We start from the raw sequence: 19,447 nt of genomic DNA, 5'->3' as shown, positions 1-19,447 counted from the left end.
ATAAGCCCCTTAAGTGGCTTATGCAGATAAAGGGGGAAAACCCGAAACTGCTCAGGTGGTCCATTAGCCTACAAGGGCTAGACTTCACCATAGAGCATAGACCAGGGAAGATTCACGATAATGCAGATGGCCTTTCCAGAAGGTTTGTTGACCGTCTGGATGAGAGTGTCTATCTCGTTTGAGATTAGGCACCCTAACCTCAGTCTGGGGTGGGGGGGGGGCGACTGTGATGCTGAAAATGCATCGGAGGGACAGGGCCTCCGTATCCTTGTCCTTTACTGTTTTTAATCGTGTGTTCTGTCGTGTTTTCCGCGCAGGAGTTCATGTGGGACTCCTGGCGGTGCAGCTCTCTCCTTTGGTTTTGGTGAACAGACCCATGGGATACCCTTATGGCACCCATGGGTAGGGGTGCAACCCTGTACCCCTAGTGTATGTTTTTGGGCACCTGTGTGTGACCCACAGAGCAGGGTAGGGGCTGGTGGCAGCTCTGTGCTGAATTGACTGGTGCCCTGAGCATCCTCCATTTTGGGATGCCCAGGCCCTGTCATTGGAATCGGTAGATTCCTGATGGAGACAAAATGGCCCCCATGGCCTCTTGCCTTCCATCGCCTGTTACCTTGATCTTCCCGAAGTCCCGGGAAGCCCTGACTCTGTCCCTTCCCCCTGACTGGCTGTTGGGTGGAAGTTCCATATATGGTAGTGTGGGGAAGTGCTGACCAGACTGGCTGGAGCCTTCCCAACGACCGTATGTTGTGGGTATGCCTGTGGGTGGGACCTGGGTGAATGGAGTGTGTGACGAATATGCATTCTATGTTTTGGGTGTCTAGTATCTGGTGTTTGACACAATGACTGAGACAGCCCTGCCCGAAACCGGTATGAATGCAGTGTGGAGTGTTGAATGGCTGGGTACTTGTCCAAATACACATTACTTGTTGTGAGTGTGTGGAGAGAAGTGAATGGCCTGAATGCACTTTGTGCCTGATTGGCTGCCTGCCTGCATGAATGCCCTTCGCCGTGATTGGATGCTTGAGTATGACCCAGCGGATGAACGCTGGGCACCCAGACCCTGGATCAAATAAAACTTAATATCCCCGCACCACTACGCACCAAAATCAACCCGGGGGAAAAAAAGCGAGAGAGTCCGCCTGCCTCAACCAGGCCCGAGACAATCCACAATGGCCACAGCAAGAAACAAAGCCAAAAACGCCACCCTAGATCCTTTTGTCACGGCGAAATCTAACCCCACCACCCAGACCACATCGGACGACCTGGCAACACGGGATAGCCAGGACACCAGACACAATCAACTGCTGGGGGCGATTGAGGCTCTAAAATCATTTATAGACACGAAGATCGGTGAAGTAAAAGCCGACATCCAACTGATAAGGCAAGATGCCCGCAACCTAACGGAACGCGTCACCATTGTGGAGTCCTCTCAGGAGGATATGGCAACTGAATCGGCAGCCATGAAAACAGAACTCGCAGACCTTCAACATAAGGTAGCCCTGCTGGAGGCGAGGTCCGAGGAGGCGGAGGGCCGCGCTAGACGCAGCAACATTAGGATACTGGGCGTACCGGAGGGGACGGAGACTTCCGATCCGACGGCCTTCGTTGAATCCCTAATCCAGCAAGAGATCGGGGCGGCAAATCTCTCACAGGGCTTCGCCATAGAGAGAGCTCACAGATCGCTCCAGAAACCCCCCCCCCCCAGGCTCCTACCCTCGCCCCATCATAGCGAAGGTCCTCAACTTCCGTGACCGGGAGGTGATCCTGAAGTTCTCGAGGGAGGGAGGAGAGATAGAGCGAGGCAACTCAAGAATCACGATATACCCCGATTATACTCAGTCGGTACAAAGAGCGAGGAACTCCTTCGTCCCAATCAAGGCCAGGCTGAGGAAACTAAACCTAAAATACATGCTCCTCTATCCCTCCAGGTTGAAGGTAATCTATAAAGGAAAAGCAATATTTCTCGAGACACCAGCCGCGGCCAACATGTGGATGGAACATAATAACCTGGCCGAGGTTCCTGTCGAATCCCCGCATGGGAAACACAATGAAGGTGCCCAAGGATGAGGGCAATACACCCCGACACAGGGGCTTGCACCCTCCCACAAACACCTGAGAGATCAGGAGACCCCAACCTTAGAAGCAAAACTACAATGTGAGAAGCTAAATGACTGCGGGGCTCGCCAGATCTACCACACATGAACACAGACCACGACCCTACGAAAGATCAGTGCAGGCCAGCTGCCAGCACTCACCTACTCGCGCCAGACACCCGGATTGGGACAGGCGGCGCGAGAGCACCCGAGCACTCCACCGTTGTGTCAGTTGCTGGGTGCACCAGTTATAATTGTTCCACACAAGTTAGTACTGTTTTAACTGCCTTGACTCTGAGGACCTTTGACCAAATGGAATCGAACCCAAAACTAACCAACAGAGTTAACCACTCCACGCGACCAGAACCAACCATGGCTCACAATAACAAGCGAACGAGCCCCAGGAGGACATATACCTCTCCCCGACAATTAATACAATCAAGCAATGGCGCCAAAACTTAGGGTAATCACATGGAACGTAAGGGGGATGGGGTCCTATCTCCGGAGAAATCGAATACATTCTTACCTAAAGAGGAAGAAGGTATCAGTTGCCCTCTTACAAGAAACGCACCTCACTGCCGACTCTGCAGATAAGCTAACAGATTACTGGGGGGGACAAGGTAATGGTTCATCATACTCGAAGTATGCAAGAGGAGTATACACATGGGTGAGCCCGGACACACCATTCCAACAGCTGGGGGTAGAATCGGATAAGGAAGGCAGATACCTGCTGGTATGGGGCATGCTGGAAGGCAATCGAATATGCATAGTGAACTCATACTTCCCCCAACATGGCATACCTTCCTACCTCAAGGGGCTGTGCGCCAAAGTCATGCTTCACAGGGACCACACTCTGCTGTGGGGAGGCGATTTCAATTGCGTCATGAATGAGGAAATGGACAGATCCACCACCCCACAATCGCACAATTACCTCCCTGCTCGGGCCCTCCACAGAACAATCGAGGACTTGCACCTGGTTGACACCTGGCGGGACCTTCACCCCACGGATAGATCCTATTCATTCTACTCGGCCCCTCACAACTTGCACACCAGGATAGACTACCTCTTTATAAATGACGAGCTGACCCCTCGGGTCGAGTCGGCGGAGTACCTGGGCAGATCAATTTCGGATCACTCCCCGCTAATAATACAACTCCGCCTGCGCCCCCCCCTACCTCCCATCCCAACGTGGCGTATGCCAGTGGAGACACTAACTGACCCCGTATTCAGGGAGCACCTGGCCGAGAAACTAGAAGAGTATGTGGAAATCAATAAGGGATCAGTTGAAAAATGGAGCACTCTCTGGGAAGCATTGAAGGTGGTGACAAGAGGAGAGGTGATAGCTGAGGCGGGTGGAATTAGGAAGCAACTAAGAAAGGAGTTAGAAGCCAAGAAGGAAAAGATCAGGCACCTTGAAAACAATTCCCCTCCCACAATTGAGACAGAGATCAAGCTGAGGGAGATCAGGGAGGAATGCAGAACCGCATGGGAAAGGCTCTCGAAATTTGACTTCTCCACTCGCACCATGAGAGCTCACAAGGAGGCAGATAAACCAGGCAAGATACTAGCCTGGCTATGCCGGAAGGAACATCCGAAGCGGGCCCTTACAGCGATCAGGGACGATAATGGCACAGTCCACAGAACACAGCAAGCAATAAATGAGGTCTTCACCGACTTCTATGCCGAACTGTATGCTCACAATGACCAAATTCCCGAAGCAGACATAAGAGACACCCTGGAAGAAGTCGGCCTACCAAAACTGAACCAGGAGCAAAGAAAATTGCTAGGAGAGGACATTACTATCGAAGACATAACCGAATCGATTAGATCCCTCTCCACATGCAAGACCCCTGGAACCGACGGCCTTACCCCTGAGTTCTACAAGGCATACGGAGAGATCCTGTCCCCCATACTGCATGAAGTCTATGCGGAGGCATTTGAGACGGGCACACTACCAGGCACCATGAGAGAAACCCTCATAGTGCCAATGCTCAAACCTGGCAAACCGCCCGAAAAATGTGACTCATATCGCCCACTCGCACTTCTAAACTATGATAGCAAGATACTTACGACCATACTGGCCAAGAGGCTCTCAAAGGTGATAGGTTCCCTGGTTCACGTAGACCAATGCGGCTTTGTCCCTGGACGCAACACTACAGCCAACCTAAGAAGGCTCCAGCACATAATGGCACAAACAGAGGAAAGCAAAGAAGACCTAGCGGTACTCTCGCTTGATGCCATTAAGGCTTTTGACTCAATCTTCTGGGAGTGGCTAATCGAAACCTTGAGAGAGTTTGGAATGGGTGAACACTTTATCCGATGGGTCAAAGTACTCTATAATAACCCGATGGCAAGAGTCAAAACAGGGGGCATGGTGTCAGGGGCCTGGGCTATCCAAAGGGGGACCAGACAGGGATGCCCGCTCTCACCAATGCTATATATCCTAGGTCTGGAACCAGTAGCAATTTATTTCAGGAAACAGTTATTCGACGCGGGCGTAAGCATCGCCGGTACAGACAACATCATCTCCCTGTACGCAGACGATGTTCTCTTATATCTTCGTGACCCTCAGACGAATGCCCCGATAGCTCTAGATATCTTAGACAACTTTTCGAAATACTCAGGCATAAAGTTCAGCCGGCAGAAATCATCCGCCTTCCCTCTGGCTGGCCTCAGGGGAAAGAGCACAGAAGAACTCCCCGAGATTGGAATCCAGTGGCAAACAGAATCCTTCCGCTACCTGGGCATCACCATCAAGCACACACCAATCTCCACTCATGAAAGCAACACTGAAGCCGCATTATCGGGGGTACGGAGATCCGCCAAATTTTGGTTGAAACTTCCGCTTTCGGTGATGGGCAGAGCCGCAATATCCAAGATGATAATATTGCCCAGATTCCTCTATTACTTCACCAATATAACATTTTACATTCCCCCATCCTTCTTTAGGAAGCTGGAATCCATGATCAAAGATTTTCTTTGGGGTCGATCCAGGCACAAGCTTGCACTGAACATCCTCACACTTCCCTACTCCGCAGGCGGTATCCAACTACCGGACTTCAGAAGATACTATCTAGCGGCCCAACTAACACATGTCGCCAAATGGCTGAGCGACGAGCCCTCAGCTGAGACAAACCTCCTCTGCCAACTAACCTCACCCCTACACCCTAAAGAACTGATATGGAACAACAAAATGGGGCCTCCCGACCCGCCCATAATAGTACAGGTGGGTCGACAGGTGTGGAAAAAGGTTAACTCTATGCTGGGGCTGCAACACTCGTACTCACCCGAAACCCCCATCCTAGCAGACATGTGTAAAGTCCCCGGCGACCTACCAACAATGAGGAGATGGGAAAACTTCGGCATCTACACGTGGGGAGATATGTTTGAGGAAGGGCAATTCAGGGACTTCGAATCATTGCAAGAGAACGAGGGGATCACCCTGAGCCACTACTTATGGTACCAAAAGGTGAAATTTATCGCCAAGGAGAAATGGGATGTGTGGCCCGAGGAGCCTGAAACACACGCCCTGATCCAGGAGATGTACGGAGTAAACGATGGCTGGAAACCAACATCAAGGCTATATGCCCAAATAAACAATAGGCCCAACCCAAGAAGCGCACGTTTGAAAGAGAGATGGGAATCCGACTTAGGGACCGAAATTACGGAGGGGGAATGGTCGAGAGCCCTAGCATACCCGAAGGAGATATCTAGGAACGCAAGATTCAGGCTAATACAACTCAATGTCCTCTATAGGACCTACATGTCTCCACATAGAGTTTCTACCTTCAATGACAGAGTCAACCCAACATGCCCATGGTGCTCCTCTGACCATGCTGACATGATCCACATGTTTTGGACTTGCCCTAAGTCTCAGAAACTGTGGTTCGCAGCCGAACAGACCTGCAGGAAAGCTGGCCTTGAGGCATATGATTGGACTCCGAAAGAGTGCCTCCTAGGCACCTACCCGAGACTGGGCAAAATCAAACACTTAGTGAAGCTGATGGACATAGCATGTGTGCTTATAAAGAGAACGGTCGCAATGGCCTGGAAATCCTCAGCAGGCCCCAGGTACGAACCTTGGATCAGGGAGATGGAAAGATGGATGGCAGCAGAAACAAGAGCATGGGAGGAAGGGAACAATCGGGGCGGCGAAGACCCGAGCACCACACTGGAGGCCTGGAAGACCCTTCTGAGAGACATGATCTTCTCGACGAGCTATAAACCTCCCTGAATCAACCCTCCACAACCGGCAAAACGGCATAACCCAAGCACAGTAGCATCCATTTTACACCCACTTCCCCCCCCTATGTGCCATGGACACCAGCCAGAGCCCAATGGAGTGGAGACTGGGGTTCATCTACGGAAATGAGGACTATAACCACACAGAGTTCAAAGGACAGTCACTGTTACTACTGTTACTTGTTCTGTTTTCTTTCTTTTTCATTCCTTCTTTGTTTATTTTGTTTGGTGTTTAATAACACCTGTGCCTTGTAAGACATAAGAGATTTGTAATTCATGCATAGACATAAAACACGATTGTACTGGTTGGAAATATAACGATGAATCCCAAATGCCAATAAAAACATTTTAAAATAAAATGACCCAGCGGATGAATGGGAGATCAACAGTATATCTGGGGACCTCTGACTACTAGGAATCGTGTTCAGAAGCTGAAGTCCACTACGACGAGTAACTGGAGTAACTGAAGCTTGACCTTGAAGCCCTGCTGGACGAGAAGAATCAAGGACGCTCTCATCTGCATTGTCGCCGCTGTATCCTGCTGGAGAAGGCCTGACCGTCGATGTGCCGAGGAGCATCCACCAGTGGATTTCCCGCCACCCAAAGACCACAGAGACGCCGATGACTCGACGTCCTTGCTGGGCCACAGTTCTTCAAACTCTGTGAGGTCCAGAATTATCGACACTGAGGTGCCCTGCACGCCTCTTCCTTGTAGGACGTTTACGCTTCCCTGTCAACAAGCACCGCTAGGAACGAAGCTGCCACTTCACCGTTGTAGCTCAACCTGTTCTTCGTCGGATGTTCGACGACCCGCGACTCCTGCCTTAAAGGGAGGGCACTCAAGAAGGGCCGTCAATTCCCCACCGAGGAACGCTACAATGCCAGGTACTTTGGGGTTGCAGAACTATTGGGAAGTCTAGTGTGAGCAATATATGGACTGGGCTTGTATCTTTATCCTACAGGTTGCCCAGGTGGGGGGATCTCCACACAGAGCTGTGTTTAACGGTAGTGACCAGTATTCTGCCAATTGTTCAACCATCTTGCTTTCCTTCCTCTCTCTACTGCTGGTTTCCTCTTTATTGATCTGTGTGACATTTTGACAGTATAGTTCATGCACTTTAATGAGATCTAATAATCGTTGTGGTACCACTTTAGAACTGTATATATTTACCATTTTTTACTTTCCGAGTACAACGTGCGTTATCGTGATATTGTATATAAGCTTGACGGTTAATTATATAAAGACTGTGTTTTAACAGATACCGTGTGCGGACATTCTTTTGTGGGTGTGTGGGGACTACACTGTACTTAAGAACCAGCCTGCATCACCTCCTGAGAAGCTAGGCCTTGATTGCTCGACCACGTACCAATAATAGAGAATCTTGGCTTGGATCCCCTGTGCCTCTCCTCTACCATATAGAGAGCGGAAGTACAGACACCCCCCTCTGGTCCTTTACAAAGTAGTCTTGTTGTTTTCATGCCATGTTAAGTTTCCAAGTAGCGGCTCATTGCATCTGCCTCACACAGGGATCCTGTATTCAAATGAGGCTATGTCAGCTGCCCATGCCTCCAGGGATTCCTTTGTCGTATTGAAGGTGCCTTGCTGTGCTTTACCAAATGCACTGTTCAAACTTTGGATCTCACCCCCCCATTATATCGCCCTCTATGAAACTTGTGTCCTTGGGTGAGACTACTCCGTGGTCGATGGAGATGATGCTCTCCAGTAGAGCTTGGTCGAGACTTCGCCCTGGGGTCTTGGGTCTTCACTTGCGCAATTAGGTTGGACAGGATGTCCTTGGTAACGGCTCAGTATCAGTTTCCAGTAGAAAAAACGCTGGTTTGCTAACGGGCTCATGGACGTCAAACTCGTCGGTTTCCAGATGTTTTTGGATGATTGGCTGCTTGGATTTTTCATTGCTGCTCCCTGCCTCAGCCCCCCTCATTTGCTTCATATTAATCAGCAGTTGAGGGGGCTTGCATTGGAACTTCAGGGTTTTCTGCAATGGTGGCCTTTCTTTCACAGGGGTCCGTGAGATCTGGGCGAGTGATCCATACCAAGCCAGATTATGAGTTGTTAGTACCTCTGTTTGATGAGTTAAATAGTTAAACCGTGGAGGGATGCGGCAATGTAGTTCTACTTTTGCTAAGCCTAGTAGGCTCTCACCCTCCACAGGAGGCGAGTTTCACACCCTCTCCCCCCATGCCTTGAGATGTATTATGAAGGGGCATACTCTCAGATCTTGACGAGAGTGTTTGAGGGTTGGTAGAAGGCTCCACGCTAACTGCAAACATTGGTTGAGAGTGAGAATGTGTGCCACTCGTCATGTCTGACGTAGCCTCTGCTGTCGGGGCTGAGAAAGCCCCCACAAGTGAGTAGGCGTTGCATTCCAAAACATTAATTGTGGATGGCTTAAAGTTAGAATCATCAATGTGGCCCTCACTGCTGCAGATGCTGCCCTTATGATTGTTCAGTAGGGCGCACTCCTTGGTATGGCGGGATGCATTCAAATTATCAATGAACAGTACTGTGCTTGCTTGAATGTTCACTTGAATGTCAAACGGGCAGACAGTCTCACCCATAGCTGCGCGTTCGTTGGCGAATGGCTGACAGTCAATTCTGTACCCGCTATTCAAGGTAGGAGACGCAATCACCTCAGGGCAGGAAAGCGCCTGGTTTCTCCTGCTTCCTATGTTCTCCACAACAGTCACTGATGATGCCTCTGAGGTCCCGGGTGGGAAAATTGATTCCCCCTCCTCCCCGCTGCCCAGGCGAGAGGGCAGAGCCAGAAATTAATTTGGGCTCGCTCTGAGCTTCACAGTCCATGGGTGTGACTCGTTGCTTGTTCTCATCACCCGCTGGACTCCGCCTGCCACAGACTGCAGACTTCTGCCAAAGCTCTGCGAATGCTCCGTGTTGCGGAACAATCTTTGTAGGTGTGGTCCTCCCACAACCTCCAACTGACATTGCAGAAAGACTGCTTCACAGGGATGACTGCAGAGACTGCAAACCTCTTCAAGCTTCTTTATTCTGTGGAGAGTCTGGCAAAACTAGGGATGTACAGAATAGTACATTTAAGTATTCGGTGGAATACCGAATAGTTGGACAAGTATTCGGCCGAATACGGAGTCGAATACTTAACTTTTTAATAATTAAAGTTATATAGAAAAGAAAAACACTTTGTAAATTAAAGAAAACATTTTACAGTTTGTATATCCCTTCTTTATTGCATGTAGAAGGAGTTTTATTATTGCTTGCATTGTCTAATAAAATATTCCATCACAACTCCAATTGCTTAAACATTTACATATTACAATAACAAACAACTTAAAAAAGTAATTTCCCAGTCTTTCTAAATCAATCCCTGCTCCATCAAGTAAAAAGTGAATCCCACTTAGCTAAATGGAGTTTTGAGCACGCTGTGCTGAGAGTTCAGAGGCTGCATGTCTGTGCCTCTTTTTGTTCTGCAGGGTGGGCTCTAAAGGAGACATTATGGGCACTGCGTTTCTCCTGTCTGCCTTGGCAAAAGGTAGCACCGTGTGGGAAAGAAGGGAGACTCCTCATGGGGGCCCCCGTTGGCGAATGCATTGGCTGTGGCATAGCAAGGCCGGAATTAATCGTGTAGGGGATTCACGCTGTCACAGGCGAGCAATGCATTTCATAGCAGGGCCATCTGTCTTTTGAATGGGACCATGTCTTCACTGCTTGGCACACACACACGCAGGAGAGACGTAAACAGCATGCTTTGCCTATCTCACACTCGAGCATCCCTAAATGAAAGGGGCGAGGAGGAGTCACTGGGGCAGAGTGCTTTTCAGAGGTGCAACAGGTGACAGTGCCTGACCGAGGGATCAGTATTCGTGAATTTATCAAATAAAATACATTAAATCACCCTTAGAAAATATCTCACCCAAGCGGCTGCTTTTTTACAAGCTACTAAGTGCTGGCAATGTTCTGAATCTGCCTTATCCGTTGCCTCTAGGTGTCACTAAAGACGCTATTTACTGTTTGTTCATTCCTGCACAATGGGTGTGATCAGCAGAAGCAATGCTTCTGACAGACCTAACCTACTAGAATCTTTATCTTGATGGAGCTAGCAAAAGTCTGTTTTATTTTTTCCTTCCTGTTAACTAGTACTCTCTCCTCTCCTTGTGCCTCTTCTACTCTTCCTGTGCCTCCTTTGTTCTCCCAGCCTTCTCGTTGTGTCACCACCTCTCACTGTTTCTCCTCCCTTACTCATGTGGCTCTGCTTTCCCAGCTTCCCCCTTTCCTGTCCCTCCTCCCTTCACCCCGTCTCCTGCCATTTACATGCTCAATTTTTTCCCCATGATCCCACTCTCCAGGCCTGGCTAATGTTTTGTTTCCGAGAAACCAGATTCTGTCAGCAGCCTGCTGAGCCCAGTACTGTTTTTCGTATGGAGTTATATAATGCCTGCCCACAGCCAGCGCCTGCCCCGATTTCAACTCTGAGAGGCAGAGCGAACGCGGCGCCATTGAGGGGGATCCAGGACTGCTGACAAAAGGCAGCAGGGAAAGACGGGGGGGGGGGGGGGAATATGGCAGACATAGGAGGGAGAGAGTGCTAGCAGCTGTAGTGGGAGAGGAGGAAGATGAAGAAACTCGAATAAAGAGACCGATTTTTACACACACACACACACACACACACACACACACACACACACACACACACACACACACACACACACACACACACACACACACACACACACACACACACACACACACACACACACACACACACACACACACACACACACACACACACACACACACACACACACACACACACACACACACACACACACACACACACGAGAACTAGGAGTGACGAAGTTCAGACAGAGAGGCGAAGTTAAGACACCATCGAGTATGAGGACAGAGCTAAGAGATTGGTGAATGACGGGAAAGGCATTGAAAAAAAACACAAAATAATCTAGACAAGAGCAGCAGTGAGCAGTTAGAGACAGAAACAAATGAGAGCAAAGTAGAGAGTAGCAGAAAGTTGAAGCAAAATAGTTTTTCTCCATTTTTCGTTTTGTGTGTTCTACCATGTGGGCTTGTCATTGTTACCTTCTCTCCTGCCCTTGTTCTTGTATCACCCTCTCCTGTGCCACCTCTTCAGTATTTGGAATTTGTGTTGCCATTAGGGGTGTAACTTCGGCTTTGAGTACAAGTCAAGTAAGTATTTGGCCGAATGCCAAAAAGCTGGTTTTCAGAAGGAATTCGGTAAATAGGTACTCGAAGCCGAACTTCGGTACACCCCTAGGAAAAACTAGTTCTAAGATTTAAGCCACACATGGAAAGAGTTCTCTCCAACTAAAGATTTGGACATTTGGATTGTCAGGAGTTTGATGTGCAAAGAAAGTCATGAATCCTTTATTTTCTGGCTTTTCCCGTCTACTGAGCCTTCCCGAGTTACACTACTGATTGCTTTGGCCAGCCCTACAGATAAGGGGAATATCGGCCACTTTTACTCCCTAAAAATGGACAAATACTCCCAAACAATAAAAATAGAGAGTAAAAATACTCCAAACAAAAAACAGGAAAAAGACATGTAGAATGTTGCACCCCAGCTTTCACCCTCAGAGCTCCGTGGTTATGTTTGGACAAGTAGTGCGCACAGTACCACAGGAAGAAACTACTATTTTAACTGCCTGATTCGAGGAAGTAAACATATATCTGTTAATGTGCATGAATAACTAGGTACAAAGAAATAAATATTACAAAAACATTTGTTTTTCAGTTAAAATACTCTCATTGGGAACTGGACTTACATTTTTACTCCCTAAAAATCATTTTACTCCCAACTTTTTTAAAAAAAGGTAGTAAAATACTTCCACTTCCAAATCTTCTCTGGAGCACTAAACTGAAACAGTGTGGGGATCTGAACGCTATTGACAAGTCATCTCACATCTTTCACTGTTGATCCGAGCACTCACCTGTGTTGGCAGGCACTGCTCCATTCTGTCTTGGACAAAGACCATAGCTAGCACCTTTTTCTGAACAACTGTAAGACATAACCAAAGCCATAATTAGAGACATGACACTACACAGCACCTCTTTTGATCCTTCATAGTAGAAAAGGAACAAGTTACTTACCTGTAACTGTTGTCCTCCAGCATGGGTCTGGCATGGTGCGCATGCTCATGAAAATTCCCCGTCGTAAGGCCGGGAATCCTCGGTATAGAAAAAATGGTATCAGGTAATAATATCGCCATATATATGGTCGGCGTAAATAATATTGCTGGGAAAATGTTGTGGCGATATTATTTGGGTGACCATATATATGGGGACAGGGCAAAAAAACAATTTTTTTTAAAAAAAAAAACAAAAAAAAATGTGGGGGTTGGGGGGGGGGTGTCCCCCCACATGTTCCATGCAATAATGTCGCCACAAAAAACGGCAATTTTTCGGCGATATTTTTGCATGGCGAGATTTTTGTGGCGACATTATTACATGGAACCAAAAAAATCAGTATCAGTTTCGTTTCTGATCTGTCTTTCTTAGTAGTAACCAATCACTGGTCTCTGGGTCTTACTGCCCCCAGCCAATGACTGCCCTCTCCCTAAGCCCCGCCTCTGGCAGCCATCCTCAGATTTGGTAGCACGTAAAGTGGCAGTATGACCAAGTGAAGAGCCACAGAGGGGTAGGCGGGAGGGTTCGCATGTGAATCCATGCCAGACCCATGCTGGAGAACAACAGTTACAGGTAAGTAACTTGTTCCTTCTCCAGCATGGGGTCTGGCATGGATTCACATGCTCATGAATATAAGAATACATAGCAGTATACACATGCACAACCATGGGAGGTGGCAACAGGCTCAACATTAAGCAATACAAAAAACTCAACATTAAGCATCTCTTACCTCCTCACCAGGCTCACCTTAAGCGAACAGGTTGCGCAGCACTGCTTGGCTGACCCTGGACTCCTCCCTGGAGTCCCGATCGACGTAGTAGAATCTTGTGAAGGTGTGCGTCGACCTCCACGTCGCAGCCCTGCAGATGTCACGCAGGGGCACACCAGACAGGAACGCCGTGGTAGCAGCGATCGCTCTGGTCGAGTGTGCTCTCCGACTGCCGGGCAGCGGTCGGTTTGCCAACCGGTGACAGTGCATGATGCAGCCGGAGAGCCATCTGGAAATGGAAGCCTTCGAGAGAGCCTTCCCTTGATTCACAGGTCCAAAGTTTACAAACAACTGTGATGTCTTCCGAAAACTCTTCGTGCGGTCCACGTAGAACTTCAGCGCTCTAGCTACGTCCAGCGAGTGCAGAGTCCTCTCAGCCGGCGACGAAGGCGATGGCAAGAAAACTGGCAACACCAAGGGTTCGTTGAGGTGCAAGTCCAAAGGCACCTTGGGCATGAAGGAGGGGTGCGTCCTCAGCACCACCCTCGTGTCGTGAAAAGTCAAGTATGGTGGCTTGCAAGGTAGGGCCTGGATCTCTCCCACTCGTCATGCGGAGGTGATGGCCACAAGAAATGCTGTCTTCCACGACAGAAACTTCAACGGTGCCGAATGCATAGGCTCAAATGGGCCCCCCATGAGCCTGGTCAGCACCACATTGAGCTCCCACGCGGGGCAGGGGCCTTCACCGGCGGGAACGAACGGAATACTCCCTTCATGAATTCCTTCACCAGTTAACGAGACCACAAGGACGCCCGTCCCGTAGTTCTGGTGTATCGTGAGATGGCGGCCAGATGTATCTTGATGGAAGCGTGAGCTAGTCCAGCCTTGGCCAATGACAGTAGGTACGGCAATACTTGAGGGGCCGTAATCCGCAGAGGGTTAATCTTCTGTGCACGGCACCAGACAGAGAACCTCTTCCATTTATGTCCGTAGCCCTTGAGAGTTGAGGACGCCCTGGCCTTTGCAAGAACCTCTCTGCAGTCGGCTGGGATGTCGTACCCTCCAAACTCTAGTGCTGCAGGAGCCAGGCCTGCAAGTTCAGCGACTCTGGGTTGTGATGAAGAATGGCACCTCCTTCTCTGGAGAGAAGATCCGCATCCGACGGCAGCTTGACTGGTGTGGACGCTGACAAGTCCAGAAGGTCTGGGAACCAGATCTGTCTCGGCCACGCCAGTGCGACGAGGATCATCCTGCACCGGGACCTCTTGAGCTGGATGATGAGCCGGAGCAGCAACGGCAACGGAGGGAACGCATAAAGAAATAGGCCGTCCCAGGGGAACGAGAAAGCATCGCTCATGCTCCTCGGCTGGGGGAACCTGCTGCCGAATCTCCGGCACTTGGAGTTCGTCGCGAAGAGATCGATCTGGGGTTCGCCCCATCGTCGGAAGAGTCGATCCACTTGATCCTGGCGTAGTTCCCACTCGTGGCACGAGCACAGCTCTCTGCTGAGTGAGTCGGCGATGGTGTTTTTTATTCCTGCCAGATGAAAAGGCACCAGAAACATCCCTTGGGCGACGGCCCAATGACACAGATCCTGGGCTTCCTTGGATAGGGCAGGGGATCTGGTTCCGCCCTGCTTCCGGATGTAGAACATCATGGTGGTGTTGTCAGTGAATTCCATTCACCTTAGAGACCTTCAGCAACTTTGCTGGATTTTGAGGACTTGATTTTTTTACCTGGAAAGAGCGTGAGCATTTTTTTCCCAGTCTTTCATGTATTTTGATGTGTGTTTTACTCTTGTGTTCTTTGATTATGGAGTTTTAGATAACTCCATAGGGATCCTCTTTTCATGTGTGTTACACATCACCCTCAGTGTAGTGACAAAGGGATGTATTTTTAGACATCCTCACCAGTCTTTTTAGACTTCCAAAAGGTTTACTGTTTCCCAGAGAATGTAAGGTTAAATTGACTTTACTAGTCTTTTTAAATTCCTAGACCCAGCACACACTCACTATCTTGCTATAGAGTGCTGGAAGGGGTTACCTAGTATCCCGTGTGTCTAGAAACTCATGTAGCAGTGAAATGCTACCATTTCCTATCGAAATGGCTGGTGGCAGTGGTTTTACAACGAACTACCATGACTTTTCCCGACCACGAACACCGGTAGCTAAAAATCACGGGGGGCCATGTTTTTCAAGATGGTGCCTTAAGCCCCTTCGTTTAAACAGGTCCCGGTCTTTTTTAGCCATTTCTTTTCGGAAATGTCCTTCTAGAGTTTCTCTGCACGCCAAACCAGGTTTGGTCCCTTTGTTCGTATGCCTTTGGCGGGCTTCAGGGCTGAAGACCGAAGACCGCCTCTGGCGCCTGAGTGTCTGGGGTGGGCAGAAAGAGAGGGAGGTGCCCGAAACTCCCTGTGCTTAGTCTCCTAGAAGACCTAAATGCAGTCTGGTGTGATTGGCTGGCTGACTGTCCGGCAAGGACAGCCACCCTGCTGGGTGAGTGACAGCTAGGCTGGAATGAAAGGGAGAAAACAGTTTAAAAGGCAAGTCTCTTGGACTGGAAAGCAGCGTCAACCACTGGAACTTAAGAACCGAAGACGAGCTGGAAAGGACGGCTGCTGCAACTCCTGGACCGTTGGTTTGCCCGGCGAAGCCCTGCTGCAGGTCCGAATTGCCAAGTTCATCTCGACAGAGAAGCCCCTTCAAGGACGACTTCTTCCTTTGAGTTGGTGGGACCAATCAACTCGTAAAACACCTGGATAACATTCTCGGAATTGGTTAGGATTAACCAGGGGGAAGCACACAGGCTTGAGTGCTTGACGACAGCTACTCGAACCGAAGATCTTCCATTTTGCCAGCTTGTTTGACCAGTCCCCGTGCAGTGCAGGAGTCCCAACGTCCTCCCTCTTGTCCCCACGACTGAGGCTCAGGAACAGTGAGATCTGCAGGAACTGCCAGGAACCGACGTCTTCAGGTGCTTATTTTCTTCATATTAAGGTACTGTGTCAACCCGATTGAGAGAACTTACCTCTCGCGGGGAAAGTTCGTGAAACTTACCCAACTTGCAGGCCTAATCAGCTTGTGACCCAACATATGATTCTTTTTCGTACAAACTACTTCTGAGAACTTTGCAAAGACTTAACTGTTTACTACAAGAACTGCTCTTTCCTATCCAAGACACTAGCCCATTGACCTTGGCCTAGGCCTACTGAACTGAATCAAGTCCTCTAGTGAACTGAAACTATTTGCACTGCCTAAGAATGTATTTGTGATCCATTTTATTAACGTGTGCCTTTGTACTTTAAAGTGACTGAAATGCCATTTTGCTCCTATTTCAGGGGAGCCTAATTTACTCAGAAACTTATTGGTTTGGTATTGAAGTATATTTGTGTATGATATTAAGTTGCCTCCTTCTAGTGAATGGTTTCTAAATGACTGTGCAATAAATTAATAAGTGTTTTACCAAGAAACCTTGAGTGTAAGTGTCTACTTGAACCACTGTGATTGTAAGACCTCTGTGTAACATCCTTGTACTGCTCACATTCCCTCTTGAGATAATCCTGGCTGCTCAGCTCACTACCAAAAACTGTGTAGTACAGACTTATACCAAAAGTTGGTTTTGCTTACACCTGTAGTCCTAATTGTATGTGGTGGTCCCAGAGGGTACTGCATGCAATTCTGCCTAACACCCATGTTGACGTCCCCTTTCGATTCTCGAAAGACAAGATGCAATACTCTGCGGTGACCACTGGATGTCGGACTATATGCACAGCATGTGATTCTAAGCAGATTAACAAGCATCAGAAACCTGTTTACCAAGGGATAGTATACCAAGGAACACGCCCCTAAACCTCAAAATCTGCGGCTTTCCCGGGCAAGTGCATGACCTTATATGGGATTTCCTGACCTATAAAGGCAAGAAGGCGGCTGTCAGGACAGTTTTTCTAAGGGCTTCATAAAACTATACCCGAGGCAATACAGAAACTCCACTCTTAGTATAAGGCTGTACCACCTGAAAATATTTAGTAGCGTTGATAGAGCAGCCAGGCTTATCTTAGGCGGGAGTGAGGCCTGTAGATAGGTACAAAGAAATTATAGCATACATGTGGTCCAAAGAAACAATGATACACTGATGTATTGTAAAAAAATAATGGTTTCTTTTATATACACATAGGTAAAGATAAATATTTAGAAAGGGAAGTACTATATCATAGCTCAAACACAATTATAAAAACAAACACAATACTTACGGTTTGCAAACCAAAGTATAACCTTATTTCGAATAGCAATATGCAGTTCAAGACGTGTCAAACCTAATGTAACACATTTAGAATGACATTAAGCTATTCTCAGGGAGAATACTGTGCGTAATTTAAGGGCAGCAGACCCTATTGGTCATTACCTACAGTGTTATTCAGTTTCAAGTATCACATAGTTATACCAACACAGTTACAAGTATACACCTTGCAACATATGTAACTTATTATTCTTTAAGAATGGATACAGTTTCACCAGATAACTTGTCAGAACACAGTTCAAAGCATGTAAAATAACGTATATTTTTCAGTACAAGTCCAAGATCAGCAATAACATGCGAGTTACTTTTCAGTGGGGCAGCAGGCACTTCTTGGATCAGTAACAATTAAGAAATACACATTTATGATAGCAGTATGCTATACAAAGTGAGTAAAACCTATTAGGTAATAAAACTCTACAGTTATACCAATGTTGCTTTTCAGATCAGTGGAACACAGTTCTAAGATAAGCCATAACTCCAAAGACTCTTTTAGAAAAGCCGAAAGCATTTCAAGGCAAGCAAAACCCATGTACAACTATTTTAACATAATTGAAAATCTTACCTAACAAATGCCAAACTACAATATGGCCAAAGAACAATGGAAAATCTTGTGGCATGGCCATTTTAGGGCACTAGCAACATTTAGTAGCCATACACTGTCAACGCGAAGGTGCACACTAAAAATAACACAAAAATTGTTTGTCTTAAAGCACATATACAAGTAAGGAACAAGTTACTTACCTGTAACTGTTGTTCTCCAGCATGGGTCTGGCATGGATTCACATGCTCATGAATATTCCCCGTCGTCAGGCTGGGTCTCCTCAGTAAAAGAAAAAATCAGTTTCAGTTTTGTTTCTGAACTGTCTTTCTCCTAATAACCAATCACTGGTCTCTGGGTCATACTGCCCCCCGCCAATGACTGCCCTCTACCTAAACCCCTCCTCTGGCAGCCATCTTCAGATTTTTACTGCACGTTCAAGTGTTGGGAGTCCTCATGCTTAGCTCTCGAGCTTTTACTGCACATTGCGTTTTTCAAAAGAGTTTACTCTTATTTTTTGGTCAAATTGAGCCTCAAGCTCCATCGTTTCATCTTCAGATTAACGGGGACCCGTTTCAGAAATCTCTACGCCCCTCAAGGGAGAATTTCCGTTGAATTTCGCTTCTTGGAGGATTCCAGAAGATCTTGGAGGCCTACCCCTCGTGGTCATGGCCAAAGACAACAGACTCGACACCTCTGTTTAGGATCTGCCCAGGATGTGGACTACAGAACATCTTAAAGGAGGATGGGCACTCCCGGTGCCTCTAATGCCTGCACGCAGATAAATCGCACGTCAAGGAGGCCTGTGCGTTCTGCAAGGACATGTTCTCCCGAACCATGAAAGATTCGCTGCCTGGCTGGAGTCGAAGAGCCCGGTGGCAGGTGAGCCCCCGCAACGTACCTCTCCCAGGAGGAAATCCAAGCGGTCTTCTAAGACCTCTGAGGGCACTCCGGCGACGGGGACCCAACATAAGGCAAAGCATCGCGAGTCCGCAGGCACCAGGAGCACCGTTGGTACGGGCTCCTCGGCTGCCAGGCCGGGCGCAGCATCACCGACGCCGTCAACCACGAGCCAACGCTCCGGCTTGATGAAAAGGAAGTCGGACAACTCAGGTAAGCTTCTGCAGAAGGCCTGGTCGGTTCCGACGGAGAAAGCCAAGGGGGAACGAGGTGGTAGCCCTCCCCCTACGGTGAAGGCCTCAGATGCGCCTAAGGTCGTGAAGACCCAGTTTCACCAGGCTAAGGCTTCGATTGAGGGAGTGGCAGTGTCCCTGGCAAAGGCCGCAGAGGAAACCCCAGTGGAGATGGCCCCCAAGCCAAGAGTTTCCCTGCCCGGCCAGAGGGAATCGTCTTTCACGCCCATCGATAAGTTCCCCGTGAAGTCCCTGGGCGAGAAGAAGGGGGGGCAC

The 19,447-nt window shown here is 48.4% G+C and overlaps 1 protein-coding gene across 6 annotated transcripts in view; it reads right to left on the bottom strand.

The window, feature by feature from the left end:
* Positions 1-19,447, bottom strand: part of LRP4 (LDL receptor related protein 4) — a 565,328-nt gene that overhangs the window by 53,447 nt on the left and 492,434 nt on the right. For all 6 annotated transcript variants that reach the window (XM_069623191.1, XM_069623193.1, XM_069623192.1 and 3 more), the window contains exon 35: positions 12,300-12,367. In XM_069623191.1, coding sequence (XP_069479292.1) covers positions 12,300-12,367 — 68 coding nt within the window. The remainder of the gene's footprint in view (positions 1-12,299; positions 12,368-19,447) is intronic.

Source organism: Ambystoma mexicanum, chromosome 11 (genome assembly GCF_040938575.1).
Source record: "Ambystoma mexicanum isolate Mex_15411 chromosome 11, UKY_AmexF1_1, whole genome shotgun sequence".
Classification (NCBI taxonomy): Eukaryota; Metazoa; Chordata; class Amphibia; order Caudata; family Ambystomatidae; genus Ambystoma; species Ambystoma mexicanum.
This window is presented reverse-complemented; position numbering and strand designations above follow the sequence as displayed.